At 39.4% G+C, this 14,615-nt stretch overlaps 2 protein-coding genes across 10 annotated transcripts in view; one reads left to right on the forward strand and one right to left on the reverse strand.

Annotated features, from left to right (window-relative positions):
- The window catches only part of CAPZA1 (capping protein (actin filament) muscle Z-line, alpha 1), a 44,564-nt gene extending 39,346 nt beyond the window's left edge, over window positions 1-5,218 (reverse strand). The window contains exons 1-2 of one of the 3 annotated variants that reach the window (XM_010830814.1): window positions 5,056-5,218; window positions 2,619-2,675 (exon numbers count right to left, since the gene is read on the reverse strand). In XM_010830814.1, coding sequence (XP_010829116.1) covers window positions 2,619-2,675; window positions 5,056-5,094 — 96 coding nt within the window. In that variant the 5' untranslated portion in view covers window positions 5,095-5,218. The remainder of the gene's footprint in view (window positions 1-2,618; window positions 2,676-5,055) is intronic. The other 2 variants (XM_010830812.1, XM_010830813.1) reach the window with 2 other exon arrangements.
- A 22-nt stretch (window positions 5,219-5,240) lies between these two features.
- Window positions 5,241-14,615, forward strand: part of ST7L (suppression of tumorigenicity 7 like) — a 144,308-nt gene continuing 134,933 nt past the window's right edge. For 4 of the 7 annotated variants that reach the window (XM_010830806.1, XM_010830805.1, XM_010830807.1 and 1 more), the window contains exons 1-3: window positions 5,241-6,072; window positions 7,706-7,788; window positions 10,851-11,010. In XM_010830806.1, the coding sequence (XP_010829108.1) occupies window positions 5,865-6,072; window positions 7,706-7,788; window positions 10,851-11,010 (451 nt within the window). In that variant the 5' untranslated portion in view covers window positions 5,241-5,864. Of the gene's footprint in view, window positions 6,073-6,657; window positions 6,706-6,880; window positions 6,968-7,705; window positions 7,789-10,850; window positions 11,011-14,615 lie in introns of those variants that run through there. The other 3 variants (XM_010830809.1, XM_010830810.1, XM_010830811.1) reach the window with 3 other exon arrangements.

Consider the following 14,615-nt stretch of genomic DNA (forward strand, 5'->3'; position numbering starts at 1 on the left):
TGAAACTCCAGTACTTTGGCCACCTCATGCGAAGTGTTGACTCATTGGAAAAGACTCTGATGCTGGGAGGGATTGGGGGCAGGAGGAGAAGGGGACGACAGAGGATGAGATGGCTGGATGGCATCACTGACTCGATGGACGTGAGTCTGAGTGAACTCCAGGAGTTGGTGATGGATAGGGAGGCCTGGCATGCTGCGATTCATGGGGTCGCAAAGAGTTGGACACGACTGAGCGACTGATCTGATCTGATCTGAATCTTACTACCTCTTATATGAGGGACTTGAACATCTGCAGATTTTGGCATGGGCGGGGGGTCCCCTGAAACCACTCCCCCAAATACCCAGGGACAACTGTATAGATACTAATTTTGATATGCAATATGGCTTCAAAATTTTATTGAATTTACTAGGAAAATGCTCACAAGGGGATCAAAGATTCTTAGCAGTGTCGTGACAGAGCACCATGACAGAGTAACTGCAGTAGATGCTTAGGCACTATGTATGCCCAAAGAGGCACCCATAGTGTGGACATGTTCCTGAACACAAGAAATATCTACAGATTACCAGAAATAATTGGGGAAAGGGAATGAGGGAGCATGAGCCAGGGAAATACAAAAATGAATGAAGCTGTGACTGATTGGTGTCTTTCATGCCAATAGCTTGGGCCTATACTATGTACCTGGTGCTCTGCTAGGCACTAGATAAATCCTTGCAGTAACCAAGGATTTCACAGCTTCGTTATCAGGGCAAATGTGCCAAAGCAGATAATGACAGAAACTCCTGGAACATTTTAACATTTCAGTTTTTAAAACAGAGTTTGTTGTTTTAATTTAAAGAGTTTGAAAAGTTCATTAAACTTTGTTCAGTCAGTTTGATCCAGTTCCCCTTACCTATATTAAAAGAAAACTTTCAAGGTCCACCTATTTTAGAAGAAAACTTTCAAGGCTCAGAGAGAAGTGATTTTTCCAAAATCACATTGGTAGCTAACAGCACAGCAGGAAGAGACCAAATATCCTGAGGCTTATTCTTTCCCACTACCCAACAATACCTCATTTATAGTTCATTAAATAGGGGACTTCCCTGGTAGTCCAGTGGTTAAGGATCTGCCTTCCAAAGCAGGGGACTCAGGTTTGATCCCTGGTTGGGGAACTAAGATCCCACATGCTGCAGGAAAACTAAGCCTCTGTGCCACAACTAGAAAAGGCTATGTGCTGCAACAAAGACCCAGAACACACACCTCCCCCACCCCGCCAACTTCATGTGGGCCTCCTGCCACATTTTGGTCCACTGTGGCCCCGCTGTCATCACTGGGCTCAGTGCAAAGCTCCCATTGCGGGGCGCCTCCTCCCAGGGTCACCAGGAACAGGAGTGCAACAGAGTCAGCAGAGCAGACTTGAGGGACCCGGGTCCCAAGCTCCACCCAGGGTCTCCGCACATGCCCTTGCCCAGGAGGCAGCCGCTCCTCCCACACCTGGCTCAGCCCTTTCAGGGACAGCGTCTGCCCCGGCAATGAATCTAATATAATTCATTAAATGAATTACTCTGATTTTTTTTCATTCATGGATATGTTAAAAATAGTATAGTGAGAAAAGCATGGCTTCTGAATCAGACTAACCTGGGGTCTGAATTTTTTGACAAATGCTTTGCTTAGCTTTAAGGCTGGTCCTAATAAAATAGCTAGATGTTCTTGAAGAAATATAATAAACCTACACTCTTCACCAAAAATGGGCGCCTGAGTTTGTACCCGCTTAGGCTTTGTGCTCCTGTCCAAGATTTTGTAACAGATTATATGAATACTACTCAGCAAAGCCAACAGAAGATTTAAAAACAGTAGTATTAATTCTAATGAATAACTTGTTACAAAATAGCCATAGTCATTAAGCTTTAGGGTTTACTTTACTCTAAAGAGTAATAACTCACCTAGTAAATTAAGGAGGTATCACATAATCAAGGAAATCCACTTTAAAAGTATAAGTATCTTCATGATCTCTAACAAAGCCTTCAAATTTCATCATCTATTTACAACATTTTCCACATCTCTCCTATATAATTTTGATAAACCCATTTCTCAAGAAGTGTCTTAAAGACGGTATTATCTAAACTTAAAGCATAGAGATCCAATTTTCAGTTATGGTACTTCTGAAGCTGTACACAAACATTACACTTGTTAGGTTGAAGAAAAAAATGTACCAGTGGCACTTTTTTCAACCCTAAAATTCTGTGTGCATTTATGTGTTTAAAATGCTGAATCATGAAATAAAGGAAACAGTCAGTGCAAAGAATCCAAACAAGTAGTTTATCTCATATCCAAATTTCCTAATTATGGCATCTTTTCATTTTGGTCTTGTAAAGCATTTGGAACCATGTAACTGAAGACTCTAAGTACTAGATGAGTAGAGCTCATTCTCAGAAACTGAATTCTAGAATAAAACTAAAAGTATTTATTTTTGCAAGTTATTACACTTTCAACTTCCTGTTTTATTTAGGCAGCTCATCATGACCATTTCAGGTAACAATGCAGAAGCTAAAAAACCCAACTTCCTCTTTATAAAGTGACAAAAACTTCAGCAGTTAGTTATGATAATGGTTGGTTTTACTAGCTTTTACAGAAATACTTGCAAGGAAATCAGAGGCCATCACCACCAAATTCACCTCTGGGCTCACTGTTTTCAGAAACTATAACAAAGATAAAAAGCAGTATTAAAATATATTTGGCATCATGACACATGTGTGCTACAAAAAATAAAATCAAATGTAGTTGAGATCTTAGTTAATAAAAGAAAAAAATGAAAATTTTACAGCACCCTCAAGGAAGAATCAATATACAAACTAAGGCTGAAAATATCTTTTTTATAATAGTGCCTTGGTTGTGAAAGTTTTGTACAACAAGCATCTTGTTTATGAATGCTAAGGTAGTCATACCAACAAGTCTTTTCAAGAAAATACTTTTTCAGTTCTTGAATTCAGTTAAAAGGCCTGGAGGAAAAGAGGTCAAGTATAAAGCTGAAGGAAAATGGAAGTAATATTTGAAGTCAAAACCCTTTATTTTCACCTACTGATCCACAATAGAGAAATGCATATCGGTTCATCTCTAGGAATAAAGAATCTAACAAAATTTCAGTAATCTCAGTCATATGGATTTATTACATGAGATTTTTTTAATATCAGCTATTCTTGGTTATCTACTCTAATGAAGACAATGCAGTTAATCTAAAACCTGTTTACTGAATATAAAATTCATCAACATTTTTTGGGCAGTAGATTTACCTTACTAATTATGATTTGCTTGCTATGTCATTATTAAAATTAAACTACAAAAGAAGTATGCTGGGAGATAAGAGAAAACTGGTCACACATCTGCTGCTATAAAATTAAGGCTATTTTTTTAATGTCACTAATTTCAACACTGTTAATGTCCAGAGACATCTTAATTTACACTTCGAAGTATGTATTTTTCCTCCAAGTATAATTAAAAAGGCATTCTAACCCTGTGTCAAAAACAAAAACCCAACACTGGTAAACTTCAAAGTTTATCATCTTAAATTCCTAGTGAAATTCTGCTTAAGTGGACCATCAGTTGGCCTAACAAATGCTTTGCTATCCCATGATTTTCACTGTAATTTAACTTCATCTGAATTATAACTTTTTGCCTTTAGAATAAACACTTTATTATATTAACAGTTTTCTCTCTAGCGTTAAGTTCACATACAGTATAAAATGCCCTTGCCCCGCTAAACCTTCCATTTATGAGAATCGATTTCCAAGTAAAAGGAAATCTAATTCTTAAGTGTTGTTCAATGGCTTGTGAATGTTCAGCGCTTTCTTCAGCATTTCAAAATGGCATGGTGTATATGATATATCAAGTTATTCCATACAGAGGACTCTTGGATCATAAACAGTCCAAGAAAACCCAGATACATTTACAGACCATTCAGAGGTATACATTTTGTAAGAGTCACTGTGGGAAATGCCTTGTCCTACTACGAATTATGTTGTGAAATCATTGTAATATTCACAAGTTCTAAAATCTTTAACCTATTTACTGAAAAGCCTGACAAACTGTTATGAAAAGTTTGCAGTTGTCAGGAAAAAAATTATTCCACCTAAGGTGGAATATTCTCTTAAGACACTTTTAAAGAAATAAGCATACAAATTACACATTGACAAGTTCAACTGTAATCAAAGACATCACAGTGGAGCACGAAAAAAGGCAGGAAGCTTTGTCCAGACTTGCATGTGTTAACATTAAGTTTATGTGCGACAGAAAACCTTTCTCGAGTTAAAAAAGAAAGAATTCATTGGCTAAACTTGTTAAGAAAAAAATCGAAAACTGATTTTCAAAAATTATCGTCAAAAGACGCAAGGGACGGAGTCACTGCGGGGGCCGTATACATACAACCAAAGGAATGTTACAGAGAAAAGCGTGTTCAGATTCTGAGGCCAATGTCTCTGAGGCTTACACATTTATTACCGCGAGTTAGTTTAGCCGGTAGTATGTGGAAAAAGAGGTGTAGGAGGATAGGTGGCCAAGATATTAGAGACCTCTCCCTGTCGAGGAGTCGTGACAGCAAGATCACTTCCTGGGGAAGGAGGAGCAAAAGGGAAGTTAAGAGGCCACCCTGACCAGGAAGTGACTCGCCCTAAACTAGCCCCAATCATATCTAAAAATGGGGGGATGGGGTGAGCCCCAACAGCTAAAGGCGGTAAAATAATTGCTTCTTGATTCGTCGCGACATCACCATCGCCCTCTCTCAAATACAAAAAGGGTCCACAGTCACAATTCAATAACGGAAAGTCTCTTCTCTCGCAGGAAGACCACTGGGTTGTGCCTCAGGCCCAGGAGTAAAAGAGTTGAGGAATGGGGAACTGGGGCCACCGTGAGGCAGAGGAAAGCCCCTAAAAGGGCAGCGAAGCGTCCCGACTGCGGAGAGCGTACGCCGGCACGGACCGAGAAGCTTCCTTCTCCTGGGGGCACTGCCGGGGTTCCCACCGCAGTCAGGTCGGGCCTCCCTACCCTGTCCCGGGAAGAGGCAAGAGAGAGAGGCGAACCCCTTACCTTCTCCTCATCCGACACCCGATCCTCGAAGTCGGCCATCTTGGGCTGCTCTGGCCCAGCCCGGCCCTGGCGCGAGGGAGGCTGGGAAGAAAGCCGAGTGATGGAATCACAGCGAGGGCCGTCCGAAGGACCCGCCCGGAAACGCCGACCGCGAGAGCGCCATGTCAGTTACGGACGGGGGTGATGGCCCCGGGCCCCGGCACTCACGGAGTCGGCTAACTTTAATTTTAAATCTAATATCTTTCTCACTGAGCTACACTCATTTCCCCACTTATTTTGGGGACGTTGGGAGCGTGTTTCGACTGGTATTGGCGCCAGAGCTGCAGCCATTTCCCTATTCATCTATGGGACGTTGGGAGAGTGTTTCGACTGGTATTGGCGCCCGAACTCCAGCCGACCAAATCGCTGTCGCTACCCCTGTAGATTTTCCCAGTATCAGTGCTCTCCATGACAGCCGAGCCCAAAGGGCTTAGTGCTGCTCGGACTCTGGAACGGTTGGTGGTTTTTTCAACCCTAGGAGTGGGGTGGAAGGCGACCCTCATTCGTCTGGAGGCTAAAACACTTAACTCCAGGGGTCACAGTTCAGTTCCTCCAAAATAGGTGCCGCCATCCGCCCTTTCCCTCCCTCGGAAGGAATAGGTAGCTCAGTCCTTGGGCGCTCCTCCACTTTTCAGATCTTCGTCCCCGTTCCCTGGTACTATCAGTTTTCACGGAGGCCAACTTTAGGTCCGCCACTATCCCAGGATTCCCGACTCCCGCTTTCCTGCCCTTCTCCCCTCCCAACTCCCGGCGCCAGCGGGAGCGGCAAGATGGCGGACAGTGACGGCTTAGGTGAAGCAGCGATTGCTGCGGCGTCTCCTTCTGTCTCTGCTCCCGGCTTAAGCCCGTCGCTGGGCTGGAGGGAGCGGCTGCGGGCTGGTCTGGCGGGCACTGGGGCCTCACTGTGGTTCGTGGCGGGGCTGGGGCTGCTTTACGCTCTGAGGGTCCCGCTGAGGCTGTGTGAGAATTTAGCAGCGGGTGAGAGGCCCAGAGCTCCCCGGGGACGGGCGGCGGTGCGGGGTAGGGGGCTGTTAGAGGTGTCGGGGGCAAAGGCCAAAGGGCAGAGATTTCCTTATCACTGGAGGGCCTCGGAGAATGAGTTAGTTTAAGCGACCTAGTGGATTCTTTTTCTCTGAGGCCGCAGCTGATTGTCAAACTTGAGCTGCAGCCGCCGGCTCCTCCCGGAACTCTTAAGATCCGCCCTCTATCGTGTGCTTTCTGGCGCCCTAGGAGAAACCACCTGACAAGCTGTAGGCTTCAGGTGATAGGGCAGATTAGAGCAATTTCAGACCTGGATGCACACCCTCTGAGTCTCCCGCCACTCAGCTGAGATAACCCACACCCAGACAACAAAACATCTAAGAGAAAACACCACGATCTTAGCCAACTATTCTCATGTTTTAAAATAGCTTTCTCAAGAAATAGTTTCCGTTGTATTTTTGTCCGTTCTCTGTTTTAGACTTTATCTTGAGTAATAAAATAGAACAATGCAGGAAGTAAAGAGAAAGAGAGCGACAAACAGTAGTGGGTACTTTCCTTAGTTCTTTCTTTCAACATTCGTAGAGAGCTTGTGTGGGCTGAAGACCCAAAGACATCTAAGACATCTCAGAGGTGACGATCCCTTGGATTCTGCAAATACTCTTTAGCTGTAGCCGCGTCAGAGTGGATGGGAGCCAGGGCCTCTTACTATGTCATTACAAATCGGCAACCTCAAATTAAAATGGAAGTATTTCTATTGTGTGACGATTTTGACTGTCAGTGCTGTTTTATTTTTCTGTAGAAAGAGAAGGCAAGTGTTCGGTTTTCTATTCTGTGAGATAATATGAAAGACTGAGATAATGTTCTGAAATACTTTGGACCTTTTAAGAACCGAGTATGTAAATCCATATACAACTAACACACTAAAACAAGCTAGATAAATTGACCTTCCTAGACTGTTTGAAAAAGCTAATTTGGTGTTTCTGTTACAGGTTAATGAAGTGCTCACTAGTGGTTTGTACGCTCAGTGAAATGTTACTCATTGAGTTTATCTTTTTTTTTTTTTACATATTAATTAGATATGCCATTCAGATGAGAGTCAGTGACTTTACAGATTTTTATTTCTTTCTAAAACCCAAAGTATTTATGAGATTATTATTTGAAGTGAAGAATCTGGTCCAGGTTTTCAGTGAATCAGATATAGGAAGCACTTGGTTTCCTTTGCTTAGTTTCTCTTTGGGCTGTTTTGCCTCTCCTGGTGACTTGTCAAATACTACACTATTTCCTTCCCTCTAATTTGAAACACTGATTTGGATCTCACCAAAATAATTAGGAAATCGTTTTAATCCTCCTTTGTTAATATATGTGGTGCAACTGCAAAAGGTCTTGTCTAAATTATGATGTTCTTGATTTTATTCTCAACAGCAAGCTAAATGATCTCCTTACATGTGGGAAGGCATTTTTAAGATACGATACAATGAGAATGCAAAGTAGCTTTTTAAAAAATTACAGCTTTCTCAAATGAATCTCATACTAGATATTAATCTATGTATGTTCCTCAACTCATAAAGACACCTACATATTTGTAACTTCAGTACTTTTAAACTTTGACTTTTTTTTTTTTTTTTTTCAGTGACAGTATTTTTAAATTCATTGACACCCAAATTCTATGTGGCACTTACAGGGACATCTTCTTTGATATCAGGACTAATATTTGTAAGTAGTTTCCATTTCCTTCATGCTTTGGTGTTTATCTAAAAATCAAATCTCTTTAAGTGGTTATAATTATAAATACTTATAGATTAGCATTCTTAAAATGTGAAAAAGCATTATAAAAAACGCTGCAACTTCCTCTCTACTTTTAGAGATTGGTAGTATTCATTTGCATATAAAAGACTGTATGTTGTGGGGAGTCTAGTGGGAGGTGAATTCCCCAGGTAAATGCTCGGAAACTTGGCTTAGTAACAAAAATGAGTAAAATGGGCAGAGTGTAAAAAGTAAAATTTTTATTTACTTTGAAGACTCTAATCTGGACAGTACATATTCCTTCTAGAAAAGGCTATGTTCCTTCTAGAAAAGGCTAAAGATAATTGTTGCCATGTAGATTTGCAGACCGTATTACTAGAACTTTGAGTTTTTTCAAATGATTTCAAGAAAACCTGAATATAAAGTTTTTATCTTAAGTCTTCCAGTACTTTAATACTGGCAACATTGAGCAGACTAAAAATTTATGTGTCTTGAACTGGGCTTATAGTCTACCTGCCTAGAGTGTTTTACCTCTCTAGAGTGTTTAAGAGTAGAGTTTGGAAACTAGACTAACCATCACTTTAGTTGTGTGACTTCTTGAGCAAGTGAATTAACTTTTCTAAAGCTCCAATTTCCTCATCTATACATTGGGGATTATAGTAGTATCAACTTGGGAATTCCCTTGTGGTCCATTGGTTTAGGGCTCCCAGGTTTGACTGCTGAAGGCCGGGTTGGATCCCTGGTCCAGAACCTTAAGATCCCATGAGCTGCCTGACTTGGCAAAAAAAAATAAAAAATAGTATCAGTTTCATTGTTATGAGGATTAAATGAGATAATGTGTGTAAAAACTTGTAACAACATAGTAGCACTTGATGAATTTTGGCCATGTTATTCTAAGAAGTTACACAAAAACCTGTTTAATTCAGCTTTCTCTTGCTTTACTTAACCATGCTGTCATTTTTAATTTAAAAAGATTTTTAAAAATTTTGTAATCTTTATTAATATCCTTAGGAGCTAGTGTTTCCTAGTATCAACTTTGGAAAAATAACTGCTACAGATAAAAATCTTAAGAAGTATTATGGCATGCATGGTGAATGCAATTTTTCTGAATTTTTTCTCATCTCTAGGTGGTGCTCTGTAACTATAATAGAAATGTAAAAATAATAGCATTTGTATTGGAGTTTTTTTTTTTTTTTTTTTTTTTAGGGACACTTTACCATTTTGTTAAAGATGAAAAAGAGACTTTTCTCTTGACTTAAAAAAAATTGTTGAGGAAATCTGGATGAAAACTCTGTTTCTAAAAGCCTCAAATTTATTGATTTATAAATCCTTTTCATAATTTAGCATATTTTGCCATAGAATAGACTGCAAGGAGATCTAACCAGTCCATCCTAAAAGAAATCAGTCCTGAATATTCTTTGGAAGGACTGATGTTGAAGCTGAAACTCCAGTACTTTGGCCACCTGATGCAAAGAACTGACTCATTTGAAAAGACCCTGATGCTAGGAAAGATTGAAGGCGGGAGGAGAAGGGGACAACCGAGGATGAGATGGTTGGATGACATCACCGACTCAATGTACATGAGTTTGAGTAAACCCTGAAGTTTGTGATGGACAGGGAGGCCTGGCATGCTGGAGTCCATGGGATCACAAAGAGTGGGACATGACTGAGCGACTGAACTGAACTGATAAAAATCTAAATAAAGGAGATAAAATATCTTTAAACAGCTGATATAGTGGAAAAAGCACTGATCTTGGAACCAGCAGATGTAGTTTTGAATCTTGACTCTGCCATTTGGGCAAGTAACATGAATTGAGTCCTAATTTTCTCATTTATAAGGAGGGGAGAAAACTTACACACACACACACACATATATATAATATTGATTCATAACATATAATATGTAAAACAATTTTTAAAATTTGTTCCTTTTTTCAAATCAGAGTTTTAAATTTATAAAAATTAGGAATTCAAGTAACATTTTAAAGGTTGAACTGTGTCATTACCCTTGAAATATTGATGAGTTTTTATTAGCAAAGTTTATTTATAATTTCTTTTACCACCTGAAATGAGGAAGCTAGTTGTGCTGTGTTATTTCTACCTGAAGAGGTGTGCTTGGGAGCTTGAAGAATAGCAGCAAAGCCAGTTGTTTAGTTATTACGAGTACAAAGATTACTCTGAAAGGAAAAAAAGAGCCTATGGGAGCGCATAAAATAGTTTTCCATTCTGTGGAATCAGGAAAAATTCCCTCTGGACATGTTGTTTAAAGCTCACACCCAAAGAAGCCAGCAAAGGGAGTTGAAAAGGCTGGAGTATCCAAATATGAAACACTCTGCTAATTCAACACAGAGAGCTGCTTTAGATTTCCTCTTATAATAGCGATAAACTGTGGAAACAGAAAGAAAGGAATATCCTGATTTTTAAATAGTTCAATATGGGAAGCAACTTGACTCTTAACCTACATTAATAGTACTGCCAAATACTGGATTAGTATTTTATTGTTCAGAAGAACTTCTAATTCTTGTTAACCATATTTGCTGGATAGGACGTTGAGGCTCTGAGAATATAAGTGACTTATACAAAACACACAGCTAAAGTATGGCTGAATTGGGAGTCACTGTGGGAATTCTAACCCTAGTCTAGTGGTTAAGCACATCATATTAGTTGTTTCAAAATTATTTTTCTTTTAATTGTGCTACAGATAGACTAAAATGACATTGTAACATATTATTAATAGCTTAGACACTTATTATTTTTTAAATGCTTTATTTACAGACATTTCTTCTAGTGTTGCCTAAGCTTGTCTGAATTGTATGACAAAGCTATAAAAAGAAAAAAAAAGCTACAAAAAGGCATTTTACCTCGGCTTGGTATGTGTTATCAGGGAATCTTGTATTTGGTTTGTTTTTTGGAAGGAAAGTACATTTAAAAGACTGAATTAAACAGGAACGTCTTGAGAGAATGTTTTGACTTGAGCTCATATCTGCTGATCAGTTCTGTTTTAAATGAAAGATATTTTCTCTTTGTCACAGATATTTGAATGGTGGTACTTTCATAAGCATGGCACATCTTTTATTGAGCAAGTTTCTGTAAGCCATTTGCGACCATTGATGGGAGGAACAGAAAGCAGCATTTCAGAGCCAGGTTCTTCCAACAACAGAGAGAGCGAAACCAGCAGGCAGAATTTGTCAGGTGAAATGAAATGTGTTTTCAGAGCTGTATAGTTAAGATTGTGTTTGACCGTGGCAGATAGGAAACATTTAACAATAGAAGTTTGTCTTTCCTTTAAATATAGGTTTAATGGCTGATATGGAGAGCAATGATCATCAGAGACCTAGACTCCTATTTTTTTTTGGACTCCTTCTGTTTTATTAGCCTGCCATCTCCTGTGCAGTTTTTCCTTGTGTTCCCAGACAGTCACTCTGGCTTCAGCCATCATGTCCACATTCTAGTCAGGAGGAAGGAGAACAGGCCAGGAGAAAGACACTTGCCCCATAGCAGCCAAGGATTCTTCCCAGAAGTGTTACATACTATTTTGACTTACTTTCTACTGGTCAGATCTTTATCAAATGGCTAGAACTAGGTATAAGGGAGGTTAGAAATTGTAATCATTTTCTCAATGTACATGTGCCCAGGTGATAAGGGGATCTTATTGCTGATAAAGGAGAGAACAGAGACAATTAGCCATCTCTGCCAAGAGAGCAGGCAGTTGGCACCCTACTCTAGTACTCTTGCCTGGAAAATCCCATGGACAGAGGAGCCTGGTAGGCTGCAGTCCATGGGGTCGTGAAGAGTCAGGCATGACTGAGCCACTTCCCTTTCACTTTTCACTTTCATGCATTGGAGAAGGAAATGGCAACCCACTCCAGTATTCTTGCCTGGAGAATCCCAGGGACAGAGGAGCCTGGTGGGCTGCCGTCTGTGGGGTTGCACAGAGTCAGACACGACTAAAGTGACTTAGCAGCAACAGCAGCCAAGAGAGCGAAGTTAGGAAAAATATTTTTTCTTGTCAGTATATTTACAAAGACATCAAAATCTATTATCAATGTATGAATATTATTTTGTCATACTTAAATTGTAGACCATTCTTATATATGTATCTAGTAATTATACAATTAGGAAAATAAAATCTTTGAAGCCAAATAGAAGTGACATTTTTGGATTATTGTTCCTTTCATTTGGTATGAAAATCCCATGGACAGAGGAGCCTGGTAGGCTACAGTCCATGGAGTCTCAAAGAGTTGGACAGGACTGAGTGACTTCACTTTCACTTTCATTTGGTGTAGGTTAAAATCATATGGTAATAATACAAATGAGTTAATTCTGTAGAATGCCATAATGTCTCATTTGTTCAGTAAACCAAACATGAAGTTTATATTAGTTTAGTAGAAAAATACTACCTGAGTGAAATTGATGGCACTTTTTATGTGTGGTCAGGGAAGTTTTTCGGAGAAAGAACCATTTAAACTGAACCATAAAGTGTGAGTGGGAGTTGACCAGGATTAGTAGGGATGGGGTTGACAGCCATTCAGGAAGTACGGGAAGGAATACTGGTAATTTTCTTTCCTCTTCTCCTTTCTCCCCTTTCATAAAATAATTATAGAACTCTTAAGAATAAGGCATTTTGGATGTGAGGGTGATCTGGTTGCGACATCTGTCACCCCATTGGTCACCAGGGTTGATTCAGCTTATCTGGCTGGCTAGGCAGGTGTCCCCTTCCTCCCTCACTGCTCCATGTGCATTCCTCCCAAAGCTGCGTGCTCGGTGGAATAGTATGACCGTCCCTGAGAGAGGAGGACTGGTCTTTGGTCAAGGACATATGAGTAGCTGCGCTCCCCTGCTAGAACCTCCAAACAAGCTCTCAAGAATAAGGCATGTTAAAATGAATATGACATAGATCTGTCATAAGGAAGCTCATAGTCCAGTTGTAAATAATTATAACAATAATGCATTCATTATACGATCTTACACCCTATTGTGAGACTGAGTCAAAGTTCTTTGGTTCCACTTTCTCTCCCTGGGTATCTGCATCTTATTCTATAATATTGTCTTCCATAGACATATATATTGGGAGAGCCAATTTTAAATTTCTGCCCTCAAGATCTCTTCCCTGGTGGCTCAGAGGTTAAGGCCTCTGCCTGCAATGCGGGAGACCTGGGTTCAATCCCTGGGTCAGGAAGATCCCCTGGAGAAGGAAATGGCAACCCACTCCAGTATTCTTGCCTGGAGAATCCCGTGGATGGAGGAGCCTGGTGGGCTACAGTCCACGGGGTTGCAAAGAGTTGGACACGACTGAGCGACTTCACTTTCACTTTCACATTTCTAACTCTGCTGGAAATCTTCACCTTTGATGTCCCTCAGCAATCCTAAGCTTACAGTCCAAAGTGAAGCTGCTAATTTTCTTTCAATAGATACTCTCCACAATCCTAAAATCTATTAATTTCCATAAGAGAAACCTTTGAATTGTTTTAGATAATAGCTCTTTTATTTCCCCTTTCTTCTCCAGACTATTGACCCTCATTGTTTTCCCCTCAAAAATTACCTTGACTCTGTTCTACCTTCTTTTAGTTCAGCATTCATTGCCCCATATCTGGGCCTTAGATATCTCTTTCCTGGATTATTGCTGTGCATCCTAACTAGTTTCCTTGCCTATGATACTTCTCCTTTTAGCACATTCTCTCCCCTTACTATAAGAAAGTGGTTCTCAAACCAGGAATCTTTATACTCTTCAAAATGACTGAGTACCTCACAGAGCTTTTGTTTAAATAGTGATTATATGCCCAGTATTTACCATATTAGAAATTGAAACAAATTTTAACAATACTTATTAATTATTTTAAAAATAACAGAAACCCATTGCATGTTAACATATTTCTATGAACTGAACTGTGTCTCTCTCCCACCTCAAATTCGTGTGTTGAAGTTCTAACCTCTAATATAACTATACCCAACCTATGGTATTTAGTTAGGGCAACCTGAGCTAATACACATATCATGAAAAATAATTATATTTCCCCAAATAGGAAATTTTAATCAGAAGACTGTCATTGCTTTACATTCATTTAAATCTCTTTATTATCTAGCTTAAAAAAAAAATAGCTTATTCTCATATCTGCTTCTGGCATTGCCTGTTGCGAAATGTTGTTTTGGTTGACATCTATGAAGAAAATCTGTTCTCACACAGATGCATAGTTGGAAAAGGGAAGAATAGTTTAATAACCTTTTCAGAAAGTTGTGGATATTCTTTTTTAATACAACAGCAAAATTTACTGAGAGATACTTTCTCAAAGTTTAGTTGGAGTATGGAATCTGATGCTATACCAATTAGCTCTTCGTGTTCTGTTACATTAAAATCCCTTGGTGTCCCATTTTGAATGGGTCTTTCATTGTTCATGTAGAAAATACTCATTCCCTGAGTTATGTTTGTCTTCCAAATATTGATACATTGTTAGTTTTTAAAAATGAGATTTATTAATATCACCACTAATTTCACAGAAAAGCCTTTAAGTATTGGGAAATTGTCAAGTTCATGGTAACTAATATAAGTTTTTCAAAATTCCAATGTGTACTTGAAAGTTCAAATTTTATCATCAGCAGCAAGTACTGTTTTTTCTTCCTTGAATTTGGCAGACCTACTTTGTTCACCATTCAGAAAAATGTCTGCTAGGTATTTATCTGAATAATCATAAAGTTGTCTCTTGGTGATTCTTTCAGATAAAAGTGATACTCCACGGAAAAAAAAGTTAGTTCAGCTCAAAAAACAATTGCTTATATTGAAGACAACTTTCATATTTTTT

This window comes from Bison bison, unplaced genomic scaffold (assembly GCF_000754665.1).
Source record: "Bison bison bison isolate TAMUID 2011002044 unplaced genomic scaffold, Bison_UMD1.0 scf7180017864519, whole genome shotgun sequence".
Classification (NCBI taxonomy): domain Eukaryota; kingdom Metazoa; phylum Chordata; class Mammalia; order Artiodactyla; family Bovidae; genus Bison; species Bison bison.